The 27,420-nt window shown below is 38.7% G+C and overlaps 1 protein-coding gene across 1 annotated transcript in view; it reads right to left on the minus strand.

Moving 5' to 3' along the window:
* The window catches only part of LOC144827580 (aromatic-L-amino-acid decarboxylase-like), a 1,238,931-nt gene that overhangs the window by 34,634 nt on the left and 1,176,877 nt on the right, over nucleotides 1–27,420 (minus strand). Inside the window, exons 13-14 of the mRNA XM_078685836.1 lie at nucleotides 15,402–15,503; nucleotides 11,774–11,994 (exon numbers count right to left, since the gene is read on the minus strand). Of these exons, the coding sequence (XP_078541962.1) occupies nucleotides 11,779–11,994; nucleotides 15,402–15,503 (318 nt within the window). The 3' untranslated portion in view covers nucleotides 11,774–11,778. The remainder of the gene's footprint in view (nucleotides 1–11,773; nucleotides 11,995–15,401; nucleotides 15,504–27,420) is intronic.

The following is a 27,420-nucleotide window of genomic DNA, read 5'->3' on the forward strand; positions in this document are numbered from 1 at the left end:
GGGGTGGTGCCCCCAGGGGTGGCCGAGGCCTCAATGAACGGGGCGCTCTTTCTACCACAAACACACTCGAGAACGAGTCTTCCCCCAGCAGGGTCTTCAGCAACTTCTCTGTGATTTGCTCCATATTTCCAGTATGTGCGGTCTCCGGAAGTCCCGTTATTCTAAGGTTGCAGCGCTGGGAACGCCCTTCTAAGTCTTCAGTCTTGTCCACTAGGACCCGTAGGAGTCTTCCTAGTTGTTTGTGGTCAGGGCTGAGGGTGGTATGCGCTTCTTCTACCTCTGTGAGCCTCCGTTCTGACATGTCCAGCCTCTAAGCCTGTTTGTCCAATCTCTCAGCCATGCGATCCATTCTATAGGAGATCACATTTATTTTCGTGCTCAGGTTAGTGATACCACTCTGCAGGCTTTTCTACAAAGCGACTAGCATACCCCAGATATCTGGGCAGCGATCCTCCGCAGACTGGTTGTGCGTTCTGGAGGCTTCCTCTGTGGATGCATCACTGGACTTAGACCTCTTCTGTTCAAATAATAGCTTTGTCTGTGCCCTGTCCACTCTTCCCATCGTGGCAGCTTGCTGACCTCAGAGCCAGCCGACTCTAGCAACTCAGTGGGGCAACTCTGCCGCAGGGGGAGCCGAACGTACTTTATCACTGACATCTCAAGTCGAGTTCCCAGGAGCCACCTCAGGCCAGTGGTGGCTTCGTATTATTGCCTCAGCTTTCACTCCGGCTGGCAGCCCTGTATTGCCTCAGGTCCACACTACCAGTAACTGAAGCTGTTGCTATTCATCTAGATGTTCTGCTTCTATGTTGGTGGGGGCTGGGGGGGCAATCCAGCCTTCCGTTATCGCCACGCGAAACTACTACCTAACCTAGGGAGTCTCTGTTACTGCCGTCAGTTCTCAACCACAGCATACCCCATGTAGAGGCTCAATCTCCCCAGTTGCCCAGATAAGCTCTCCCCCCATTCGTGTGCCCATCTGGCGTGCCTCCATGCATTTAGTCCATCTGTCTGAAGGCGCGCCACTTCTCCAGGCGTGCAGTGAATTCTATCACCCTGCTGTTGATGTCCCAATGGCCGCCTATCTCCTAAGTTACAGTGCAGCTTCTTCCAGGAGACCCCCGGTGCCACAGTAGTGTCTGGCACCTTTAGGCCCATGTTGGTGGTTACCTGCTCCGGGCGATGTCTTCAATAATGGCGGCCTCTCAACGGTCGCAGTCGCAAGATCGTGCTTCCCTCACTATATGGTGTGAAGGGGAGCGAGTTCCCCGCTGGTGTCTGCCCCGGTTTCCCCACCTAGTGTCTCGTGGGATAAATCCTCTCAGCATATGCCCTCCGTGCTTCAATCCGCCTCCTTTTTTGTCTTTTGTTCCAACGCGGTGGCCGAGATCGGCAGCAGGGACCTCGCTGAGTCCCGGAGAAGCGCTTCAGGGTGCCAGGCTCTAACTTTCAGGTCACGCTGCAATATCTCAGGCCGGGGCTTTGCCTCGTGCACAGGCCGCGACTCCTCAGGTTCACCACCCGTCTGTAGGCCGCAGCTGCTCCGGGCACGCTCCGTCCTCCTCACCTATACAAGTACGGCTACACAAGTACTACACTTGTGGTACGGCTTTACAAGTACGGCTACATTTACATGCAAGCCCGGCGTCAGAGGCCCAGCCTGGCCGCCCCGGTCAGTCGCTCCAACTTCTGCCCAGGACACAGTACAACAGTTGGGGCCGCCGTGATGCAGCTTCCAAGCTCCAAGCAGTTGCAGGATATTTATCAGATAATTAGACGCTTTTACGGAGCGCTCGGCTCAAGCATTCATCTTAGTCGCAAGCAAGGTCTGCCACCCCAGTTACTTACGTTTATTACTATGCTAAATTGATAACAGGTAGGGTGCCTATTTGTGCAAGATCAACCTCAGATTGAACCTTTGAGATAAAGTTTGGGGTTATTTCAATTTTTGGGTTTCTTTCATATTAGTGTGCTATTTTGCTTCTACAATGGTTTCTGCCCAATAGGTCTTAGAACCTTTATCTTGTAGGAGAGCGAATGCTGAAACATGTAGTTCTGGTGCCTAGCTGGCAACAATCCAGAGGATTGGTATTGCAACACGCACAGGCAGCATATAAAGGTCAGGCAAAACAAAATGTGATTTCTACATTGTGTGGCAATGTGCCACCCATTCTACCTGGAAGAGGAAAAACTCGTAATGTGATTCTGTGAATCTTCAGGTATAGGATGCAGGTGCAATGGCCATATCAGCACAGTCTACTCTACAGTGCTACTGGCCAGCTATAGAACAGCCTCTGGCTGGGGGAGGGTAACCATCTGGGGAAAGGTAAGGAATGAAATATTGCTACACCATGTATATGTTCTACCCAAAATAAGTGTGGACATGTTGCAATGTGAAAGTCATTGACATCCCACGAAGTAAAGATAATGGACAGAATAGTGAAAATATATGAAAGAACCTAATGTCATCCAGAAATAAAGTGCAGAGTAAAACAAAGTGGCAGCACACACAGCATTCCCATGAGCCCAAACACTCCCAAGACTGAGGATAAGGAAAGAATTAGCATCCTTCAAGCAGAAACAGGAGTACTCCATTGAGAGGATGTGGATGCTATTTAAGAACAACTAGAGAGAGAGAAGGAGTGAGAGAGAGAGAGAGTGATAGAGTGAGAGAGAGATACAAAAGATACTAAAAATCTAACCAACACTCATCTATAAGGGGGACAAAGTGACATCAGTCTCTAAAGGAGACAGGGAAAACTGGAAGTGGTGTGGGACAGGTGAAATGTGTACCTGGGAGAGGAGGAGTGTGGCGTATAAAGGAACCTTTTTTTAAATAAATAAATAAGTGGCGATTGTCTCCGAAGGAAAGACACGCCTTGTGTGTTAAGACTGTGAAGAGGAAGGCCAATGGTATTACAACAGTTAACGTTAGGAAAGGATTAATCCCAAAATGACACAGATGCTAGTGCCTACTCTTCAAAATATACTACTTCACTTCTTAGTGCTCGGTAGTCATGACACAGACCCAGTTGTCCAGTTCTTCTCCAAATGTGTAAGATGTTCATAGTCTATTGACATTCCTGAACCAAGCAAGCTCCCAGGTCAACAAGGAGCTGACAACTTTAAATGCGCACAAACATCACTCTTGCTGACCATGAAGTCTAGGGCATAGATTTATGAAATTCCCTACTAAGTTAAGCCCAGATTTACATCTGCCTCAACGTCTTCAGTAAAACCCAGAGGTGTCATCTTGTATTTTTTAGAATACACAGATCTACTTCGAATCCTTCAAGCTGCCGTGCAGAAAGGGAAGATTTCTTGGAATGGATCTAACCTTTATTTTGCTCAAGATTACGCTAAAGTCACTGCAGACCGTCGCAAGCAATTTTTGGAGATGAGACCTGCTTTACGTTCCTTGAATGCTCGTTATGGCTTATTTCACCCATGCCTTTTTAAAGTGACTTACAACAACAAGACGACGAGCTATGAAGATCCTGCTCTCCTTCAACAATCTTTAGACTCTTGTCGTAATGTTTCTAAGGACATTCCTCAAGCATAATTACTGAACGCTTTTATTGCTCATTAATGTAATGCTCTGTCAGGTTGATTGTTTTTTTTCATTTTTTCTTTTTCTCTCCCTGCTGTATGCTGTTTTTGGAGTTCTGCTTTGCTGTTATTTGATTGTTTTAATTGCCCTTTCTTTTTGTACTTTTTTAGATGCTGGTTTTGTGGTCCCCTCATCGATCTGTATGTTCTTCATGTTGTGCCTGGAGGTTCTTCTCCCTTTCCAGCGTTCCCATGGAGTCTTCAGTCCGATGTGCTCTCTTCCTTCTGTGGCTGCACCACCCCCAGTCTTGTTGTAGTTCTGTGGTATGTCTTTTTGACATTGTTCTTTGTTTTCATTTTTCCATTTTGTATTGTTCTCTTGTTTTTTTATTTTTCCTTCTTTCCGTTCTTTCAGCTCTTTTCTTTCCTATCTCTCTCACTTTTCTTCTTCCTCCTATACCCCTTTCCGCTTCACACTATTTTTCTTCTTCTCTTCTCCTTCCTCTTCTTACTCCTGAATCTCACACTTTATTTTCACCTTTTGTTACTATTTCTTTTTACTAACAACATTCTGATTTTCTGTATTTTTCATTCATTTCTCTTTTCTATTTTCCTTTCATCACATATAAGGTTCCTGGATTTTTATAATGTTTGTATATCAATAGTTCTTGTTTTACTTGATAGTTGCTTACTTTACTGTTTTTATATTAATTGCATATGTTTGTTTTTAATAGTTCACCTTTAGAGTTCTTATCTGGAACGTTAAAGGAGTTAACAATCCTATAAAAAGACAACGCGTGTTAAACCATTTAGCTAGTTTAAATACTGATATTGCTTTTCTTCAAGAAACTCATCTATCAGAAGCTGAGGCAGCCAAATTGAAAGAGGTTGGGTGGGTTATGTTTTTTCTTCCATTGCTTTATGAAAGAAAAATGGCTCCTCTATACTGTGTCATAAAAAACTTCAGCCTTCAGTAATACATCAGGAATACGATCTGGATAATCGTTGGGTAATTACTAAATTGCTTATTGATCACATCCCCTTAGTATTATTCAACGTTTATGCACCAGTTAATATTGATAATAAGTTTTGGACCCAGATTTCTGATAAACTTCTTATGTTTGATGAAGATTATGTTATTTTTGGAGGTGATTGTAATCAGATTCTGGACCCTATTTTACATAGACGTTCTTCTGTGAAATTCTCCAATACCAAGATGCACTCACAATTTACCTCTGCCATACGACGCAAAGCTTTAATTGACATTTGGAGGCTCTGTAACCCAGATCTACAGAAATATACCTTTTACACCCCCATAACTCTCAATCCAGACTAGACTATCTTTTTCTTGGATCACTGAAATAATATCGACTGACAGAATATCGACTAGCAAAAATAGCGAGGACAAAATATCGACAGACAACATATCGAGTTTGTATCTACAAACAGGTAAGTACAAAAATATTGAGTACAAAATATCGTTTACAAAAATATAGTTTTAAAAAATATCGACTTTATTAAAAACAGTGTTAAATTAAATTTAAATTAAAAATTAATTACTAAAATATACTTACAAATACTTAATTAACTTATAATAATTAAATAATTATTGAAAGTTATAAAAAAAATGTACAATCATATTTGTTAAAACATATATATATTAACATAATATAATTAAATAATATCCAATATTATTACCGTACGATAGCATAAGTGTAAAAAACTACTATTCCCAATCCACAGAGTGCAACTGTAGGGAAAGCGTTGGATAGCGTAGGGGTAAAAATTACTATTCCCACTCCAGTGGGTGCAACAGTGAGGAAAGCGTTGGATAGCGTAGGGGTAAAAATTACTATTCCCACTCCAGTGGGTGCAACAGTAGGGAAAGCGTTGGATAGCGTAGGGGTTAAAATTACTATTCCCACTCCAGTGGGTGCAACAGTAAGGAAAGTGTTGGATAGCGTAGGGGTAAAAAATACTATTCCCACTCCAGTGGGTACAACAGTAGGGAAAGCGTTGGATAGCGTAGGGGTAAAAATTACTATTCCCACTCCAAAGAGTGCAACAGTAGGGAAAGCGTTGGATAGCGTAGGGGTTTAAATTACTATTCCCACTCCAAAGAGTGCAACAGTAGAGAAAGCGTTGGATAGCGTAGAGGTAAAAATTACTATTCCCACTCCAGTGGGTGCAACAGTAGGGAAAACGTTGGATAGCGAAGGGGTAAAAATTACTATTCCCACTCCAAATAGTGCAACAGTAGGGAAAGCGTTGGATAGCGTAGGGGTAAAAATTACTATTCCCACTCCAAAGAGTGCAACAGTAGGGAAAGCGTTGGATAGCGTAGGGGTTTAAATTACTATTCCCACTCCAAAGAGTGCAACAGTAGAGAAAGCGTTGGATAGCGTAGAGGTAAAAATGACTATTCCCACTCCAGTAGGTGCAACAGTAGGGAAAACGTTGGATAGCGTAGGGGTAAAAATTACTATTCCCACTCCAAATAGTGCAACAGTAGGGAAAGCGTTGGAGAGCGTAGGGGTTATAATTACTATTCCCACTCCAGTGGGTGCAACAGTAGGGAAAGTGTTGGATAGCGTAGGGGTAAAAAATAATATTACCACTCCAGTGGGTGCAAAATTAGGGAAAGCGTTGGATAGCGTAGGGGTAAAAATTACTATTCCCACTCCAAAGAGTGCAACAGTAGGGAAAGCGTTGGATAGCGTAGGGGTAAAAATTACTATTCCCACTCCAAAGAGTGCAACAGTAGGGAAAGCATTGGCTAGCATAGGGGTTTAAATTACTATTCCCACTCCAAAGAGTGCAACAGTAGGGAAAGCGTTGGATAGCGTAGAGGTAAAAATTACTATTCCCACTCCAGTGGGTGCAACAGTAGGGAAAGCGTTGGATAGCGTAGGGGTTAAAATTACTATTCCCACTCCAAAGAGGGCAACAGTAGGGAAAGCGTTGGATAGCGTAGAGGTAAAAATTACTATTCCCACTCCAGTGGGTGCAACAGTAGGGAAAGCGTTGGATAGCGTAGGGGTAAAAATTACTATTCCCACTCCAGTAGGTGCAACAGTAGGGAAACTAAATACTTCCTATATTATTTCAATAAATATAAATTAATATCTACCAAAAATTAATTAAAAGTAATTACGAATGCAATATAATATAATATTTAATCAATTATAATTACAAATTAAAATTAATTATTACAAATTAAATATTAATACAAATTAATTGCAAATTAACAATTAATAATTTCACATTTAAAAATTAATTTACAATAAATTCTAATTAAATACAATTAAAAAGTTGTTTTATTTAATTAATTATAAATAAATTACTTCCCATCCTATTCCCCTATAAACCCACAACCCACTACAGAATTTTATTTTATTAAATTAACATAATTAGCAATTCATCAATTAAATAAAATTAATTAGCAATTCTAATTTAATTATTTACCCATTAAAAATTAATTAACAATTAATTCTAAAACAATACCAATAAATATGTTAGCATATTTAATTAATTATAAATAAATTACTTGCCGCCCAATTCCCCTATAAACCCAAAACCCACTACAGAAAATAAATTAGTAAAATTAACATAATTAGCAATTAATCAATTAATTAAAATGAATTGCCAATTAAAAGTTAATTAATTACCAAATATAAATTAATTAACAAATAATTAAAAATGAATAACAATAAATAAATTTACATATTTAATTAATTATAATTACATTATTTACCACCCTATTCCCCTATAAACCCACAACCCGCTACAGAAAATAAATTAATAAAATTAACATAATTTGCAATTAATCAATTAATTAAAATGAATTGCCAATTAAAAGTTAATTAATTACCAAATATAAATAAATAACAAATAATTAAAAATGAATAACAATAAATAAATTCACATATTTAATAATTATAATTAAATTACTTCCCACCCTATTCCCCTATAAACCCACAACCCGCTACAGAATTAAATTACCAAAAATTAAAAAATTAAAATGTCATTAATTAAAATTATTTATACCATAAATACACACTTTTAACACACATAATAACATAAATATCACTATAAAAATTTCAATATTATCAAAAATTTGATAATTTTATTAAACTATATTATATACTTCGATATTTTAAATGTCTATATTTTTAACAATTGATATTACATTACGTACCTTAATAACGATATTTTTGATGTCTATATTCTGTCCAGTAGATATTTTGTCCATTCGATATTTAAAACTCGATATTGTGTCCAGTCAATATTTTGTAGTCGATATTTTGCCTGTGCACCCTTTTTCTTAGTAAACCCCTTTCTCAACTTGTCTCGCACGCTGAGATTGGTTCCATCCTCATATCAGATCATGCTCCAGTTTTTGTCGATTTTGACCTCTTACCTTTCTCACCCAATGCTGGTAGATGGCGTTTTGATAATGCTCTACTATCAGATCCCAATTTCACAGGCAATTCACCTCTTTTGCTTCTGAATTCTTTTCTATTAATTCCACCCCAGAATCTTCTCTAGTAATGATTTAGGACTCATTTAAGGCGGCAGCTAGGGGTTTTATCATCAATTTTGTTTCACAAAAAAAGACGTTTTTTAAGCCAAAAATGCTCAGTTATTGGCATAAGATAAAAAACTTGAATATGATTATTATCGCTCAACTTCTGAAACATCTTTAAAATGTCTTATTGAGTCTTTTAATAAATCCTCTACAGAAGCTGCATCCTCTTACCTTTTAAAAAGCAGTGCCTGTTATTACAGTAGTCAGAATAAGATGGGCAAACTACTTGCAAATTACTTACAAATTTGTCGGGAACAAACTAAAATTGAGTCCATTCGCAATACTGCTGGAGATTCGCTATTTAAAGACAATGATATTTTAAATGAATTTGTTTCTTTTTATAAAAATGTATACACGCCAGAGCAACAACCATCCTCTGTTGACCTTTCCCCTTTCTTTCAATCAATACATTCTCCTCCTACTCATGACACTGATTTTGCCCCACTAGAATTAGATATCACCTTGCCTGAAATTAAACGTGCAATGTCAGTTCTGAAAAGAGGCAAAGCACCTGGTCCGGATGGCTTTACCGTTGAATTTTATTCTCATTTCTCATCTCTACTACTTCCACATCTCTTACTACTTTATAAAATTTTTATTACAGAAGGGTCTTCCTCAGGATCTTTTCAAGACGCCGTAATCTGTTTAATTCCCAAAGAGAATAAAGATCCTTCTTTTTGTAAAAACTACGGTCCTATCTCCTTAGTTAATTTAGACTATAAGATTTTTGCTAAGATCCTTGCTCTTCTTATTGACCCTATTTTACCTAATATTATTGGCCCGGAACAATTGGGTTTTGTCAAAGGTCGCTTATTTTCAGATAATTCCAGAGTTTTCTTTAATATCTTAAGTAAGGCTTCTTCTCTAGATTATCCCATTGCTGCGATAGCATTGGATGCTGAGAAGGCTTTTGACAGGATTGGATGGGATTTTATGTTTCAGGCGCTTAAATGGATTGGGTTCCCTCCTAAATTAATGTCTCTTATTTCACTGTTATATTTTGGTCCTAAGGCCTCCATTTTTGTTTAGGAAAAATATCTGATTATTTTGCTCTTTTCAGAGGAGTCCGTCAAGGTTGTCCCCTACCTCCTCTTTTATTTATTATTGCTTTAGAACATTTTTTAACGAAAATTAGATTGGATGTGAGGATTACTGGTTTTAAAATTTATACTACCCATGTTAAATGTCTGTTTACGCTGATGACATCCTTCTATATTGTTCAAATCCCTCTAGCTCTCTCCCAGCTTTTCTTTCTCAAGTTGCTACCTTCTCTTAATTATCTGGATACCGACTTAATTCGGATAAATGTGAAATCCTCCCTTTAAATGTTCTTTGTTTGAAACAAGATTTTATCTCTACTGGTTTCTCTTGGAAATCCTCTAAGATTAAATATTTAGGATTATGGTTTCCCCCTCTATTCCAGAAACTTTAAAAGAAAACGTTGATGTTCTTTCCAAGACTCTCCCTGCATCCATTGACCGCTGGCATCCACTTTTCCTCTCCCGGTGGGGTCGCCTAGATTCTATTAAAATGATGCTTTCCCCGCAAATCCTTTATCTCTTGTCTATTATCCCGGTGCACATTCCTGGTTTTTATTTGAAAAAAATTGATTCAATATTAAACAAATTCCTTTGGAAGAATAAATCTCCTTGAATAGCTCTTTGTGCCCTTAAGGCTGACAACATTTCTGGTGGCCTCAAATTTCCTGATTTCAAAGCGTATCATTATGCTTTTTCTCTAAGACAGTCCTCTCGACAGCTTTCTCCAGATCAATGTGTTCACCCTACTCTTTGGTTGAATATTGAAAAACACTTTATAGCTCCTTTTCATTTTAATGAAGTTCTTGCTTTTACTAATAATATCTCTTCTTTCCGTCCTCTAGTGATCTCTCATACACGTCAATTATTGATTCCTCTTCTTCCGTCCTCTTATACTTCTTCTATTTCATTAGATCAACAACCTATCTGGCACAATCACTTATTGCGCATCAAACGTCGGACTATTTATTGGAAAACTTGGAGACTTAAGGGTTTACTCTAGATTTCACAACTGGTATTTAATAATAAACCTTTATCCTTCTCAGATCTTCAATTAAAATTCTCTTTACCCTCTTCCTGTAAATCTCAGTATGACTCATTCCTTCCTCCTCTTTTTCAATATCTTCTTTCCTTACCACCTGAACCCAATATACCTATCAGATGTTCTACTCTTTTCCCTTTATGATCTATTACTACATCAGCTTCTTCTCTTTATAGATCTTCCTTTTTCTCCTCTGACAGGGTCAAGGGGAAGTCTGAATTGGCCTGGGGAAATGACCTTTCCGAATGTTGGCCCTCTCCTTTTTGGGACAAATTGTGGTTAAAAATTGAATAAAACGTCAAGAGCAGCTAATACCTCTCAAACTCTTTATTTTATTTACAAACGCCTCCTTTTCACCCCAATGAAATTGGCCTCTTTTTCCACTGACTTTTCCTCCACCTGCTGGTCATGTAAAGATCTCTCAGCTGATCTAAAACACATGCTTTTTGATTGCCCCTCTCTTTCTCGTTTTGGGGTATTAGTTTGGTCCCAAATTAATAAAGTTTTCAACACCAAATTCCTTTTTCCATTTCCAATATCTTTTTGGGCTCCCTATCTCCTTCCTGGCAACATTCCGCTCCTACTCCCTCATTAATTGACGTGTTGCTTGCAATTGCTCTTCATATAATAACCTCAAATTGGAAACAAGCTGATAAAGTTACTTTTAAAGCTTGGTGGAATGCTGTTTGTTTCCATTATAGATTGGACACAAGCAATGTTACCCCTATTTCTTTATCCATTAAAAGGGATCTTTTATGGCTCCCCTTATCCTCCTACCTAACAAATGTTGCTTCATCTTCGGCCATTTTACCTAATACCTCGGATGAAGTTCGAAAACCTCCATGAATTCTTTGTTCTCTTTAAATTTTTTATTTCCAGTTTTATTCCCTGTTCTTACTCCTTTTATCTTTTTAATTATTGTAATTTTGGAGTTTACTTAATATTGTTTCTTGTTGATGTATTAAGTTTTGTGATTCAGGTAATTTTCTTACCTGTACTGTTTTATTAAGATATTCCCACCCTCCCTTCTCCCTTTCTCGTCCCTTCCCCTTTAGTAATAATCAGATTGTATTTTTGTTATTTAATGTATAATATTACTCTTCATATGTATTCTATACTTTTTCCTTCAATAAACTTTAAACTTAAAAAAAAAAGAAATCCTGCACATCCCTGTGCCAGGAGTAATGATGAGAAATATTTTAATTTCTCCTACTTTGTTTCTTTTTTTTTTATGTGTGCTGCATTTTACAGCACACATCCGGGGAGGAAACTGCCTTAAACTATGCTGATCATAAAAGCAAACACAATTGCAACATGGTGCAACCATGTCTGCATTGGTGCGTGGCAGCCAAAATTATATCAGCGTAGGGAGAGGGCAGAACGGTGCCACATCTTTGTAGATGTGGTGCTGTTATGCTCTCCCCCATTCAAGCAGCAACTCTACTGTGCTGCTTTGTGTAACTTCTTTGTAAATCTGGCCCCTATTTCCTTTATCAAGTGAACCTCCTCTTCTATGTGCAAAGCCTCACACTTAATATGAAACGAGAAAAGCCTTACCTTGTTCAATTCCTTATCTGGGTCCGATATCCACCATTCAGTAACTCTACTGCCAACTCTTTAATGTGTTTCCAGGCAAATTGGACATGATGAGACTCCGTTGTGCGGGCACAGATGACAAAGCGCAACACAAACTTGTCCCTCAGCTTGCAGGGAACAATATGAATTTTTTTGGTTTGATTTATGTTTTCAATTAGTGCTTTATTCAATTTATTGGATCCCTACAAGAAAGATATTTCATGAATAGAATACATTGCTTATAGATTTTTAATATTATTTTTAAAGGCATACATTGTAGAATTATAAAATGCAACAAGCAATACAATCATGTTTGTGTATACCACATATTCAAGTGTGTACTACTGTCTGCCATATACCTTCTAATTCCATTCAAGGTAAATCCAAATGAGAAGTGGATAATTCAGTTCCTATAGACATAAAACCTTTTACGAGACACAAAACGTATTAGAAGATTACTCTTCTTTTTTCCATTAAACTGACCCTGGTCTGCTGGCACTTTTTAAAAAATTGAAACAAATACCATAGTGCTTGGATATTTGAGCATTTTTCATGCCTGGCATGGCATCAGAAGGACCTTTTTGTATGGGGCGGACTTTCAAATAACTTGTGCCCTGGCGGCTGCTGAGCTGCAAGAGTTTCCCCCCATCGCTGACCTCTAGATGAGGCGTGAGAGTACGAGAGGTGGGTAGATGGGACTGTCAGCATTTTTGTCAACTATCCTGTTACCATCCCCATTAAATCAAACACATAAGCATTTTCACGTTAAGCTCAATTGAATATGTATATCTATAAAAACACCTGAAAACAGATACATATTCAGTACAGTTTGTAGAGAGATTAGAATAGTCGGATTTTCTCTAAATTAATACTATTCATTTCGAGAAACTGTTCACTCTCTCATCAAAGAATAGGGAGTGTGCATTTCCTTTTTCATTCTGAAATACATAATTGTAATGGTAATCGAATACACACCATTTTTGGGTGCTTCTTTGAAAGGCTTCATGCTATATTTTCAACTGTTATAACATCACAACACATTGTTTGCAAAATCGGAGTATCTGGTCCATATTACCCAACACAGCTGCTTTAAAGCAGTATAATAACCTTATAGATCTGTCACTCATGTTACTGGTGAATTTTGATATTACTGATGGTGTGTTGAGGACACTTCTGTAAAGCACAGTGCACTTAGTTCAATGTTTGAGATTGACAAGAGCAGTGAATCGTGCAAATGAGCTTTGACTACAGTCCGCAGGAGGCATCTGCCATAACATGAGCGGCCATCAGAATCAAAACAGTCCCAAGGAATGCATTCTAGACCACCTCTGGTGTTTCCAAAACACTGTAAGCTCCATAGCCCCCTATGGGAGCAGAGGAGGAGGAGGGGGGATATTTCTGGCTGAGGTAGGAGCAGATGTAATATAGAGCCAACATAAACATAACTGTTGTGTCTTCAACTGGATCTGAAGAAAGAGTGATTTGCGTGCTTCCCAGACTTTTAAGAACCATGTCCCAGTTTTTAGAAGGACAAACTTTCACAACCCTGCTCGCATTCTTGGGCATGAGGCGGGTGATTTTATTTTTAAAGTGACTAAAGCATCATGGGGTAGCCACCTGTCATTTACAAACAGTACATTTTCCTGTGAAATTGACATTACATTTGCACAGGCATACATTGTTACAGATAAAACTATATTGCACACAAATAATATGTGGAAATCGGGTTTCAGTGAATATTTATAGTTAGTGCATCACCAAGTAAAGTGGCTTGAATTGTTTTGTTCCTATTAAAATCTTTGTTTCCATTGCACTTAACAACTACCAAATCGATGTGCTTAATTTTTGCTTTCCTAACTGCTGAATGTGTATAGTCAATTTACAGGTATTTACCTTTTGCTGTGCTACACAAAATGACATAGCACAGCCTTTCATTTTGCCTTCAGCCTTTCCTGTGCTCCCGCAAGTTTATTACATCATTCGTTTACTTTTCTTTCTCTGACTGCAAAGTGAAACGAGTTTGTAAACACCAATCCTCATGTTAAAAAAGCTGCAATGTCTCAGAAGACATAGCCTAACATTTGACCCCTATCTTTGAAGAGCAGCAAATGTGTCAAGATAAATGCAGAGTTACAACTCATTTTTATCTATTACTTGGATGTTTCAGAATTCTTTTTCTTTCTTTCATTCTCTCTTCCCTTTGTTCCTTCTCTCTTTTCCTCGTTCTTTCCCCCTTCCCATTGTTATTTCTTTCAATTGTCTTCATGCTTTCTTTCTAACCCTTCTTTCCAGCTTTTCTTTCCTCCTTTGTTGTGGTTTTTGCCTTCTATCTCTTTTACCTGCCCTGTTTTATGCCCTCTTTCATGCCCTTACTTGCTTTCTTTCTTTCTTGCCTTCTCTCTAGTGCTGTTTTTCTTTCTCTTTCTTAGTTTCTTCCTTTCTTACTTACTTCCTTTTTTGCTTGTCCCATAGACCTGTTTTTGGAAGCACCGAATCTGTTCTGTTACTGAACAGTCAGCAGGTGGCTCCGACACAGTGTACTGCAGCTGAACCTAGGAAGTGATCACTGTGTCAGCTATTTCAATTTAAGGGGAGGTGGGGCTTCGACACGGGTGGTGTCATCAGGATCAATATTTAAAATCCACAAACCATGCGAGCAGCAATGAGAAGCATGTGCCCCTGTAACTCTCGAAGACCATCAAGAAGCTATGTCAGAAAGTTCCAAGCTGCCATGTTTTGCCAATGAAGGCTACTTTTTTTAGTAAGAGGCCACATTTTTGTAGCTTGAGGCCACAATTGTTTTAAGTATGAGCCAGTTTTTCTGCGGTCCCTTGGCCTGTTTTATGCCATTCAGCCCCAGTCAGACCTTGCTCCAGAGGACCATAGTGGACCATACATTGCAATCACTAAAATGAACGAGCCATAGCTTCATAATAATAACTGTAAAAACGCATTTCAGATCCTCATGCTTTAAGGATGTTGATTATTAATGTGTAGGATTTCCCCTAAAGGGCACAATTATAAGATAGGTGTTGCCCATCTCAATAGCAACTGCTAAATATCTAGGTTGGGCATGGGTGGTTAGACAGAAGCTTTTAGGCATTGATTGCTGAATGTGTTTTTGTCTAAAAAGGAATATTCAGTATGTTAGACAATGTACAAAACTAGTATTTGTAATTTATAGGTCATTTGTATATAGCAATCGAGATGAACTTTTTTAATGGTTGTTTATGGACTGTGTTTTATTTATCTGTTTGTAATTTATCTTTTAATTAATTATTTTTTTAAATGATTGAATATTCTTGAAATATATGGAATGTACCATGCTTTTATGAGTGAATCTTGAATGAAGCTAAATTTGAACTGAATTGAATTGATAGGTGTTGTTAACATTAAAATCTGAATATTAGGATCACTAATTTCTTACTAAGTGAGGAAGGTAGCCTCTAGCCAGATATTATTCTTGATGAGAATGACTTCTGTGCTCCGTCATTTGTTTCTCCTCAGGAAAGGTTGCTTAACTGACAGCTGTTCAATCGGTATAATATTTTAAGGGGGATGCAACACACTGGAAAGTAGAAATGTTTTACTTTTTAGTCTTCCCTCTTACCTTTAGCCGGAAGCACACCAGCCCCAGTGTCACATCGGCAGAGATCTCAAATTGTTCATCCTGACGCACTAAATCTTCAAATTCGTGAGCAAGCCTTACGTGCTAAGAAAGAAGAGAGGACAGCTGTATTACATCAATTGATTTGCTTTCTAGCCATGTTCATATGCTTACCCTAATACCCCTGGCTTTAATGCCATTTGTGTCATAGGCATACATAAGAAGGCTGTCTGCTGTGGAGTACAAAACTGTAGATGTTGTGAAGGATCCTTAATAAGAGATACAAGAATCAGGGGTCGCGTGTAGAAGTTATCAATGGCACCATTAGCGTTTGGCTTTTACTAATGTAATTGATATGTCAAAGAAGTCTATTCCTCGTATTGGTCATGTTTAGCTCAAGTACTGGTGTCATTTATTATTTTGGCGACTCAAATGTATTTAAGATTTGGAACCCTAAGAGGTCCCCATAAGAATACATAAAGATCTATAATAAACGGTTCTCAAAGATAATAGTGTACAGAGTAAACTACTTGACAAAATCATTCAATGTGCCAACACACTCCACTTATGTAAACATGTCTTGGACTAATAAAGTGCAAATGCGCAATTGTGTAGGTGAGAAATACAAAACCTATCCAAGCATAGGGAATCTAATGTAAGCAATAGTGTGATTCTAGTTCATTACTGCCATATAAATCAGTGCAATCAGCTTAGCAAAGCAATGTAAACACCATAAATCAATTAGATTGTGCAAATCTTACTACACTAAAAGACCATGTTCGTCAAATACAATGACACATACAATTAATATAGTCCTATCTAAAAGATATAAGAATTATTTAAAAAGGAAAACACTTTTGAACAGGTTATTTCCGAGGGTGGTGCAAAAACACATTTGAGGCTTCTGCTGCCAAGGAAATATTATACTTTAGGAACAATGGTCTTAACAGTCGACCTTGTAGCGAATGCAGAAAGGGACAAAAAAATCGCACATGATTTCAATCTTGAACATAGTTCACGCAGAGGTCACAAAGCCTCTCTTCCCTAGGTAATCCCTCCAGTAATATTTCTATGAGTAAGCAAATTCAACCTTAATAATAAAATTATTCTACGCACACCATGGGGAAGGTTCCATTGAACATATGATTGAGATTTGTTTACAAATGCTACTCTCCACAATTATATCATTCCTAATGTGTTGAGAACACAATACAATATCTCTTTTCTGTCTAACTTTGTAGATTGATTTTCTAATCATATTTTTTTTAAATAGGCTTTGGAAGGGGTCCCACTTCACTTTGCCCAATTCCAAACATATCCAGTGCTTTCACATATTTTGAAAAAGCAGCACTTCTCTCCTTCAGACAGAATAAGATTTTGGGACTTATTTATAAGGCCTTGCGTCAGTTATGCGCTGCCGTTGCATCACTTTTGGCGATGCATTGGCAGCGTAAAACATGCCCTCTTTTACGCTCTATTTACAAAGTGGCACATCTAAGCAGATGGGTCACTTTGTAAACCCCTGCGCTACATTATTCCTGCGTCAGGTATAATGTATGCAGGGGGCATTCCCATGCAAGTAAGCTTCATAGAAGTGACGTGCGCCACTTCTAGGACGCAATGCATCAAAACCGTACTCCTGCCTGATTGCAGGCATAAGGGTGACGCAGTGCTATATCCATAGCCCTCCCCCTACATTGCTGAGGTTGCATGCTTCAGACTCAACTCCAGCAATTCCTCATTCTTGCGCCAACAGATATGTCAGTAAAACTGACGTGTCAGTCATTCCTTGCGACATGATGCATCATACAGTAAATATGACGTATCCATCATGTCGCAAGGACGTCGCAATGAAAAGTGATGCATCGCTGCTTCCACGCAGCGATGCTTCACTATTCATAATTGAGGCCCGTCATGTTTTAATGCAGCCCATATGGACCCCGGATTACTATTCAATATACTATACCCCCACCTTAAAGTTGCAGTTTTAGCAAACACAGTTGTGGAGAGAAGCCTAAATTCAAACGGAATGCCATTGGAGCAACTGCATAATTCACGTTACATATTTAGCGCCAAATGCTCCCCTCCACCTTCTTAAATAAGGACAGGTACCGCTCATCCATTAACTCACAGATATAAGTCAATGAGGGCAGAATTTCTCTTGTACCGCCAGAGCGTGGGTAAAATATCTTTGTCAACGGAATTTATATAACCTGCCAATTGCTGAAGCCAGAGATATTGCCTTACTTCTGCACTGGCTAATATGATCAATATTAGAACAGTTACTAGAAAAAAAGTCTACCCAAATATTGGTACAGCTTCACGAGCTCTAGTTTGTCTTTCCCTGAAGACCAATGCAAATCTTTCCTAACCCTGCACCGCGGGGACCTAAAAAACATAACTTTGCTCTTCGAGGTGTTTATTTTTAAGAAATGTTCATCAGCGTAGTTGCCTAACTCTGAGAGACACCTCTGTAAACCTATTGGGGATAAATCTAACAAAATGGCGTCATCCATGTAGAGAAGACAACCAAAATTAATTGTTGCTAGTTTTGGTGGGTCCCCCTTACATTGTGCGACTCTGCTCGGCAAGTCAGACATATATAGAGGAAAGAGGAGGGGCGTTAGGAAGCACCCTTGCTTCAGCCCATTGTGAGTTTCTACTTTACTAGACAAGCACTGGCTCCCTCTCAACTGGACCTAAGTCCAGGTAATAGAGTGCAGCGCCTAAGCAAGTGCACAGGGATCCCTTGTACAACCAATTTCCTCCATCATCCACCCCGTTGAACGCTATGGAGGAATTTATAAAGGCAGCATATAAAGCCATGCCTTTACACTCTGGATACTTCTCAATCAGAGTTTGGAGGGCTGTGATATAATCTAGGGTGCCACAATGCATACGAAAGGCAGCCTGCTCCACAGGGACAAGATTATTACCAAATGGCAAGTCCTGAAGGTGAAGAAGAACACTCTTGGCGAATAGTTTACCAATCATATCCAATAATTCAATCTGGCTGGCAGCAGAAGTTTTAGGAACCTTTTTTATATGAGGGCACAACTATACTTCCTGTCCAAGAGGACGGTATGGTCCCATGCAAATAACAATATTGAAACACCAGATGGAGAAAAAGGGCCCATGCAGAAACATCTTGTTCAATGAAAGATATAGGGAGATCATCCAGGCCCATCGTCCCAAATAACCTAGCACCCTTAATAAAACTCTCTATCTCCTTACAGCAAGGAGGGCCATATACATTCTGTGAGGTGGACTCATTAGTTGACTCTAACATAAACCTGTCACTAGAGTTAAAAGCATATAGCTGCAAGATATATTGGATCCACTCTACATCGGTTATTAAAATTGCTTCAGCCTTAAATCTACTATCACAATATTCAGTTATTAGGGACCAATATTTACTCAAATAGCCAGAAAATGTGACTTCTTTCAGCTTGATCCATTTCTGATCCTTCTCCCTTCTGTGTTTGGATGCTTTCAGTCTCTTTCTCACCTGCTTCAACCGATTGATTTCCCTTTGCCTCAGTAGTGATGGCTGCTTAATTTGTTCCATTACTAGGGAGTTTAGCACCCGATTAACCTCTTTTACCTAAGAGGAGGTAGATACTAGGGGTTTAGCATTAGTTGCTTGTGTTTACTCCCACACGATTGAAATAGAGACAACTGCTTCTCAAACCATGCAATAGGGTTCTCTTGTATATGACCAGAAATCGCTGTTTTAACACATCCTGCCAATCTTATCATTTTAATAATTGGCCAAATGCTACACCCTTTTATTTAGTTAAAAACAATTGTATCACCTCAGGGATTCCAGGACTCGACCACCTTGAGTTCTAAATCGACAACCACCAAGAGAATACTATCGTTGTTTAGATCCGTCCTCAACACCTTAAACTGTATGCAGGCGCCTGGCATTTGGTAAGAAACCACAATATATTCAAATAATGATTGCCCTAGAGAGTAATGGAAAGTAAAAGAGGCTTGGGAATCCTCTGGGAATCTGCCTTTAAACCAACAAAGTCATTGGTTCCCAGGCAATCCAGGAAGTAAATGGGAATTGGTGGATATAGGAAGGTGGATGAGAAAGGAACACCAGGCAAAAATAGAGGTAACAGAAGAGAGATCACCAAACCACAAACAAAATTATCCACCCAATCCCAATTATTCAAGCATCCATCTTGAGCGATTCAATCCCAGAAACATACCCATCCATACATCTGGCCATTCCCACCCATGCATTCATCAATTCAACCTCCAACATTCATCTATTAATCTACAACATTACATTATCTGACAAACAACAATTTAGATACATGCAAATCCCTCTAACACATATACCAAGAGACTGACCCATCCATAACCATTCAAGCATTTATTCAGCCATAGTCACTCATCTGTACTCCTGTAGACAGCCAATCATACTCATACAACCATGTCAATCCAACCACCCACCAATGTATTTATCTGTTCAAACACCACATTCGCCTTTCCCTCGACTAGGCCCATATATATGGGTCCACCTACACCTACACATTTATGATTCTATCAACCCATATATTCACCCACTATACCCAGCTACATTGTGAAATTGTAGGTGTGGTGTTATCCCATGGGATGGAACACAGGAGAGTAAAATACATCTGTCCATCTCTACACAATTTTAACTCAGAGATTCATCAATCCACTTGCCTATCTGTTGCCCCACCCAGTGAGCTTTAAATCAATGCACTCATCCGTCCATTCTTTCATCCATAGCCATACATTCATTCCTTCGATTATTCCTTTCATACATTTAACCATCTATTCAGCCACACTGATTTCTTCATGTTTCCACTCAATCTTTTCACACTTGTATTTATTCATCCATTCACTCACACTACACCATTCATTAATCTATCAGGAATGCATCAACAGCTAGCCACCCATCTTTCTACCCAGCTACGATCAGTTTGAGATGAGATGACGGTGTGTTGGTATGATCAGAAAGCACTTGAGCAGTTATTGTGTAGCAGAAACTGAGATTCAGTAGAGATGATCTAGCTAATGACTTCAAAAGCTCTGCTTTGGCTAGTAAGGAATTGAATATACTTAATTTACCTGGAGTTCCATCTGCAATTGTATTTGTAACCAACACACCTTGGCAAACTGCAAGCAAAGAGGATTATAACAAAGGTGCCGGTTCCAGCCAAAGATAAGGATATGTTTTTAGGTATGGGTCTCAATACGGTGTAACTGACTTATAAAGTTGTTCAGCAAATCTTGCATGAATAATATTCACATAATCCTAGGAAGAATTTTAACAGATTGATATTTGTTGGAGGCTTAACCTCAGCGATCTTTTTGGCTAAATCTTCTTCGTTAACTCATGCAGTTAAGCCTTTACATTTATCTAGCCTAACAGTCTTTCCCAGTACACATATTATGTTCTTTTTCAGTACTAGCATGAATAAGAATGTAATCTTGAAAAGCGTATACTCTCCTTATGCCTTACAACAAGTTAAAGTTCAATTTTTGAAATACTGTTGCTGCGCTTGCAAACCAGAAAGGCATCAAGATCATATTTGTATTCATGCAAATACTGAAGAAAAACGTAAAAGTAAAGAAATCCTAAGAAAATGATATGCTGCTGCATGATCGTGCCTGAAGCGCAATCGTGCAGCAGGAACGCCCTTTTTTTTTAATGCCTATTTTGTTGCGGGGTGCGGCCCCTTGGGGGTAAAATGTTTTTACTTTGATCTGCCGCCTTGGGGGGGGGGGGCAGATCTGAGTAAAAGAATTATATATATATATATATATATATTACCTACTGGCGGTCGCCAGTAGGTAGTTATAGTTAGGACCTAGTTTCCATAGGAAATCCGCAACATTCTGTTGGGAATAACTTTGGCGCCGGTGGACGAATTTTCGCGAATTTCTCAAATTAGGTGGCCAGTTCCGCTCCACTCCTTCCCTGAAAGTTTGGGGGGGGTTGATTAAGCGGGTGCCGAGATAAAAGGGGGGTCCCCAAACGTGTTTTCCCAAGTTAATTTCCATAGGGCGGTTGGACTCACTTTTAGCCCGAACGGCTGAATGGATTCCCACGAAACTTGGCAAAATTGTAGGGACTGGTAGCCCGATGTGCCTTTTCTATGTCTCAAGATATGTGCTCCAGAGGATTTTGAGTAATTTAGGTTAAAAAAACATATATATATCTATAAGCGCGCCCCGGTACGCGCACCGGGAAGCGCACCAGGCGCGTAACGCGAGTTCGCACGTGGAAAGGTGATTGGCTCTCGGGTGTCTGTCAACATTCCAAACAGTCCGGAGCGGCCGCCATCTTGTGTCTCGGTAGGATCGAGACACAAGAGGTGGCATAAACAAAGGGGGAAATGACCATAAGGGGGCAGGGTAGACCCCCCTGATGCCCTAGGTTTGATGTGGGGGCCATAAAAGGGCCCCGCGGGGCAACAAAAAAAAATCGATTTTCGCGGGGGGAGCGCCCGGTACGCGCACCGGGGAGCGTACCAGGGAGCGTACCAAGGGGAAAACCCAGTGAAACAGTAAAATAATAATTTAAAGTGCTTACAGGGAGGGTAGCTTTGCATAGAGTTGTTGTGTTGTGTGGGTGATTTAAGTACCAGCATGTAGGTACCAATAGAGAGTCTTAAATTCAGTGTACACCGTCTCCTCTATAGATATCTTGCATGTTGTTACGGAAGTTATTGTGGTATATGGAATCCATACCATAGTCTGTCAGGAAAGCAGAAACAGATCCTTTAAGCACTCCTTGTGAAAGCCTATGGGATCATGGGTAGTCTACCCAGCTCCCTTATGATATTTTCAAGTATTACATTTTACTCTCTTGTGAATCTACACAAAATTGGTGGTGATATGGTGCATTAGAGACAGACAGTGAGAGAAAGAAGGCTGTTGATCAAAAAGAGATGTCAAATACACATTTGAGATAATATAGTAGGAGAAAGGAAGTAACTATGAGCAAACTTGTTATGTAACACAAAAAAGTTGTATAGTATGCACAGTATACTGTAAGTCTCACTTTATATTATAATCATTTTGGTACTACTTCATGAATTATATATAAAAATGAATAATGTCTCAAACAATTTTTAATTATTAAATATTAATTTATTATTCTGAATTTTCATAATTTAATAACACTTGCAACATTTCATTATCCGAAATCTCCTCCAAATTTGTACTGCATGATTCTATATTATCTACACAGTCTATGAATTCTTGGTCAAGAGAGTCATCTAGGAAGTCAAATAAATCTTTTTGAAGAATTTCTTCATCAGTTATTTCGAAATGAATCTGCTCATCAGTTATTTCGAAAGAAATATTGTTGGTCTGTGGTGTATCTTCCATTTTCTTGCTGTAAATTGCATAAAAAATAACTATATCAGTAGAGTTAGGGCACTGTTGGGTTTGAGTTCAGAGAGGTACTTCTGAGTTTTTAACAGTGAAGTTATCTTTGGGCAGTGTATGGTATGAGGTAGGAAGTAGAAATATAAAAAAGTGTATGTGAAGAAGCCTAAGTAAATTCATAATTATACCAGAGAAGCCTAACTCAATCCATAACTATAACAGAGAAGCCTATCTCAATCTATAACTATAACAGAGGGACAGTAAATAACTATCAGAAAACGTTTTTACAAATTAACTTAAAGTACCCCTTACAAATTAACAACTTACCTTATTAAAAGGTTGATGAAGATCAATGGAGAAAATTCTTTCAAGATGTACCTCAGGTAGTTGTAGTCAAAATGGCCGTGTTTCCCTCTAATTTTTCATATATATTCATGTACATAACCAATCAAATGTCAGGGAAAAAAAGTAGAAAATGAAAGTAACATTTTAATCGGTTGTAAATCCTAACACTTCATATGTGTTTTTGTCATGTAATTTACCTCAGGATATTTAGACAGGGCTACAGCCCAAACGGCTCAATGGAATTCCACCAAATTTGGGAAAATGGTAGGGACTGGTATGTAGTAGGGCCTATTCTATATTTGGTGAAAGTCTCTCCAGTGGTTTTTATGTAAATTAACTTTTAAAAATGTTTGGGAGCGCTTACCGGTGAGAGCCCCTGTACGTGTACCGGCAGCGCAACGGGAGTCCTCCATCTTGTGTTTCGGTAGATTTGAGACACAAGATGGAGGACAAACAACGTTGGGAATGGGTATAAGGGGGCACGGTAGGCACCCCCTGACCCCCTAGGTTTTCTGAGGGGGGCTTAGGAGGCCCATATAGGCCCCAACATTTTTTTTTTTTTTTTTTTTTCGCGGGGGAGCGCCCGGTACGCGCACCGGGAAGCGTACCGGGGAGCGTACTTTGGTGAAAATTAGTGAAAAAAGTTAGAGTAAAATAATCATTTTGAGTGATCAGATGTAGGGTAGCCCTGAAAAGTGCTTTTGGGTTCTGGGGCTGATTTAGGTACCTACAAGTAGGTTCCAATGCACAGTCTTAAATTCAGGAGGAATATTCTATTCCCCTCATCAGAGAAGTGCACACCATCTCCTCTGTATATATCTTGCATGTTGTAACGCAAGTTATTGTTGTATATTGAACCCATTCCATAGTCTCTCATGTAAGCAGAAACAGATTTATTCACATGTTTCCGTGCTTTCTCAAATTGTGGACAAAATTGGTTGGACCACTTCCATTTCTGTCTTTGGCATATATTGGAATATACCAAGGCAGTTTGTGGAAAAAGTGTCATCAATTGCCTAAAGGTGTCCTTTAAAACCATCTCCAGACCTACCCCAGTCAAAGTGCCTAGGTCATTTCCACCACAGTGCAAAATTATGAGGTCAGGGTGTGGCAGATGGTAAAAGGTTTTCACCAATGGTATCAATTGATGACATCTCAATCCTCTTTGGCCAATCCACTTTATGTGCACATTTGGTAAATCAAGGTTGTGAAAATTTCTGATAGCTGCATAACTTTGAGCACAGTGAATGTAGCTATGTCCAATAATCCAGACAGAGTACATGGTGAGAGGAGGTTCTGGTGCAGTCAGATGAAGTGTAGGAATGAAATGGCAGTTGGAACAGTAGGAGTTTGCAAAAAAAAAACTGTGGAGTTTCAGTGCTCTTGAATCACAAGCAATGATTGCTGGATTCAGATAGTTGAAAACTGAACGTTAGGGTGCATGGTTCTGTTCTGTGAAAGAAGTAATTTGAATGGTTAAGAAAAAGTCATTAAAAGAAAGATTGCACCTGATAAGCTGGTGTATTGAGAGGTCAAACATCCTTGCTGAGTCCATTTGCAACATTGTAGAATAAACTTTTAACCCTGAGAGCTCAGTGAGGAGGGAGTTGCTATGGTAACAGGTAGAAAGGGTTGAGGGGGGAAGGTGTTGGTTTGAAAATAGAGAGGGAAGAGTTTTAATTGGTTAACATGAGGGATATGTGTGTAGAATTAGAGGTTTTCTGTGCCATTCATGGTTGCAGTGCCTGGAGTACATACCTTTTGCTCTGCTAAAGAAATATTGGTGTGTGTATCTGACACTGTTCTCAATCTCCCAAAGCATTTGTAAAGGTGAGTTATGATTCATTCAATATAGATAGAGAGTTCAGATTAGGAAGCACATTGAGATTCTTTGCTGTTGGTTTGTGTGATGCTTTTTGAAAATGCATGGTATCAATATTTGCAAGATAGAGGATTTGAATTTTGTAAAATAGTGAGGTTTTAGTAGTGAAATTTAATGCTTGTACATAGGACCTGCGCTCTGTTTCTAAAATGTTATTCAAAAAACGATTTTGGGGCAAATCAATGGCTTTTACATTTTTGAGAAGGAATAAATAGTGTGTGCGTGATTACATAAAAATATTTGAACCTTTCACAATCATGTCACCTGTGTTACTTCAGATTAGGAAGCAGACTGAGCTTCTTTGCTGTTGGTTTGTGTCTTTTTTTGGTAAAGCTTGGTAGGAATGTTTGCAAGAGAGAGGAAATGTATTTTGTAAAATAGTGAGTTTTCAGTACTGAAATGGAATGCTTGTACATAGGACCTGCGCTCTGTTTCTAAAATGTTGTTCAAAAAACGATTTTGGGGCAAATCAATGACTTTTACATTTTTGAGAAGGAATAAATAGTGTGTGCATGATTACATAAAAATATTTGAACCTTTCACAATCATGTCACCTGTGTTACCTCAGATTAGGAAGCAAACTGAGCTTCTTTGCTGTTGGTTTGTGTCATTTTTTTGGTAATGCTTGGTAGGAATGTTTGCAATAGAGAGGAAATGTATTTTGTAAAATAGTGAGTTTTCAGAACTGAAATGAAATGCTTGTACATAGGACCTGCGCTCTGTTTCTAAAATGTTATTGAAAAAACGATTTTGGAGCAAATCAATGGGTTTCAGTAGTGAAATTGAATGCTTGTACATAGGACCTGCGCTCTGTTTCTAAAATGTTATTTAAAAAACGATTTTAGGGCAAATCAATGGTTTTCAGCAGTGAAATTGAATGCTTGTACATAGGACCTGTGCTCTGTTTCTAAAATGTTATTCAAAAAAACGATTTTGGGGCAAATCAATGGCTTTTACATTTTTGAGAAGGAATAAATAGTGTGTGCGTGATTACATAAAAATATTTGAACCTTTCACAATCATGTCACCTGTGTTACCTCAGATTAGGAAGCAGACTGAGCTTCTTTGCTGTTGGTTTGTGTAATTTTTTTGGTAATGCTTGGTAGGAATGTTTGCAATAGAGAGGAAATGTATTTTGTAAAATAGTGAGTTTTCAGTATTGAAATGAAATGCTTGTACATAGGACCTGCGCTCTGTTTCTAAAATGTTATTGAAAAAACGATTTTGGGGCAAATCAATGGGTTTCAGTAGTGAAATTGAATGCTTGTACATAGGACCTGCGGTCTGTTTCTAAAATGTTATTTAAAAAACGATTTTAGGGCAAATCAATGGTTTTCAGTAGTGAAATTGAATGCTTGTACATAGGACCTGTGCTCTGTTTCTAAAATGTTATTCAAAAAAACGATTTTGGGGCAAATCAATGGCTTTTACATTTTTGAGAAGGAATAAATAGTGTGTGCGTGATTACATAAAAATATTTGAACCTTTCACAATCATGTCACCTGTGTTACCTCAGATTAGGAAGCAGACTGAGCTTCTTTGCTGTAGGTTTGTGTCATTTTTTTGGTAAAGCTTGGTAGGAATGTTTGCAATAGAGAGGAAATGTATTTTGTAAAATAGTGAGTTTTCAGTACTGAAATGGAATGCTTGTACATAGGACCTGCGCTCTGTTTCTAAAATGTTATTCAAAAATGATTTTGGGGCAAATCAATGGCTTTTACAGTTTTTGAGAAGGAATAAATAGTGTGTGCATGATTACATAAAAATATTTGAACCTTTCACAATCATGTCACCTGTGTTACCTCAGATTAGGAAGCAGACTGAGCTTCTTTGCTGTTGGTTTGTGTCATTTTTTTGGTAATGCTTGGTAGGAATGTTGGCAAGAGAGAGGAAATGTATTTTGTAAAATAGTGAGTTTTCAGTACTGAAATGGAATGCTTGTACATAGGACCTGCGCGGGTGTAGATGAACTGAGGCCTGTCTAGTGGTGCAGATGAGTTGAGGTCTATTCAGGGTTGCAGATGAGGTGAGGATTGTCCAGGGGTGCATAGGAGGTGATGCCTGTGTTGAAGAGTGTAGTGGAAGAGAGGTCTGTCCAGGGGTGGAAAGGAGGTGAGGGCTGTGTCTAAGAGTGCAGTGGGGGATAGGCTTCATGAAGTGCAGTCCAGTGCACTCTTAGACACCGTCCTCATCACTATGCTCCCCAGGACAGTCCTTACCTCATGTGTACAATCTGCTTACTAATCTGAGAAAACACAGGTGATATGATTGTGAAATGTGCTAATATATTTTTTTAATCATGCAGATACTATCTAATCCTTGTCAATAATGTAAAACCAATTCATGTGCCCGAAATATTTTTTTTAAATAACATTTAAAAAACAGAGATAAGGTCATATGTATAAGCATTATAGT

This window comes from Lissotriton helveticus, chromosome 4_1, assembly GCF_964261635.1.
Source record: "Lissotriton helveticus chromosome 4_1, aLisHel1.1, whole genome shotgun sequence".
NCBI classification, from domain to species: Eukaryota; Metazoa; Chordata; class Amphibia; order Caudata; family Salamandridae; genus Lissotriton; species Lissotriton helveticus.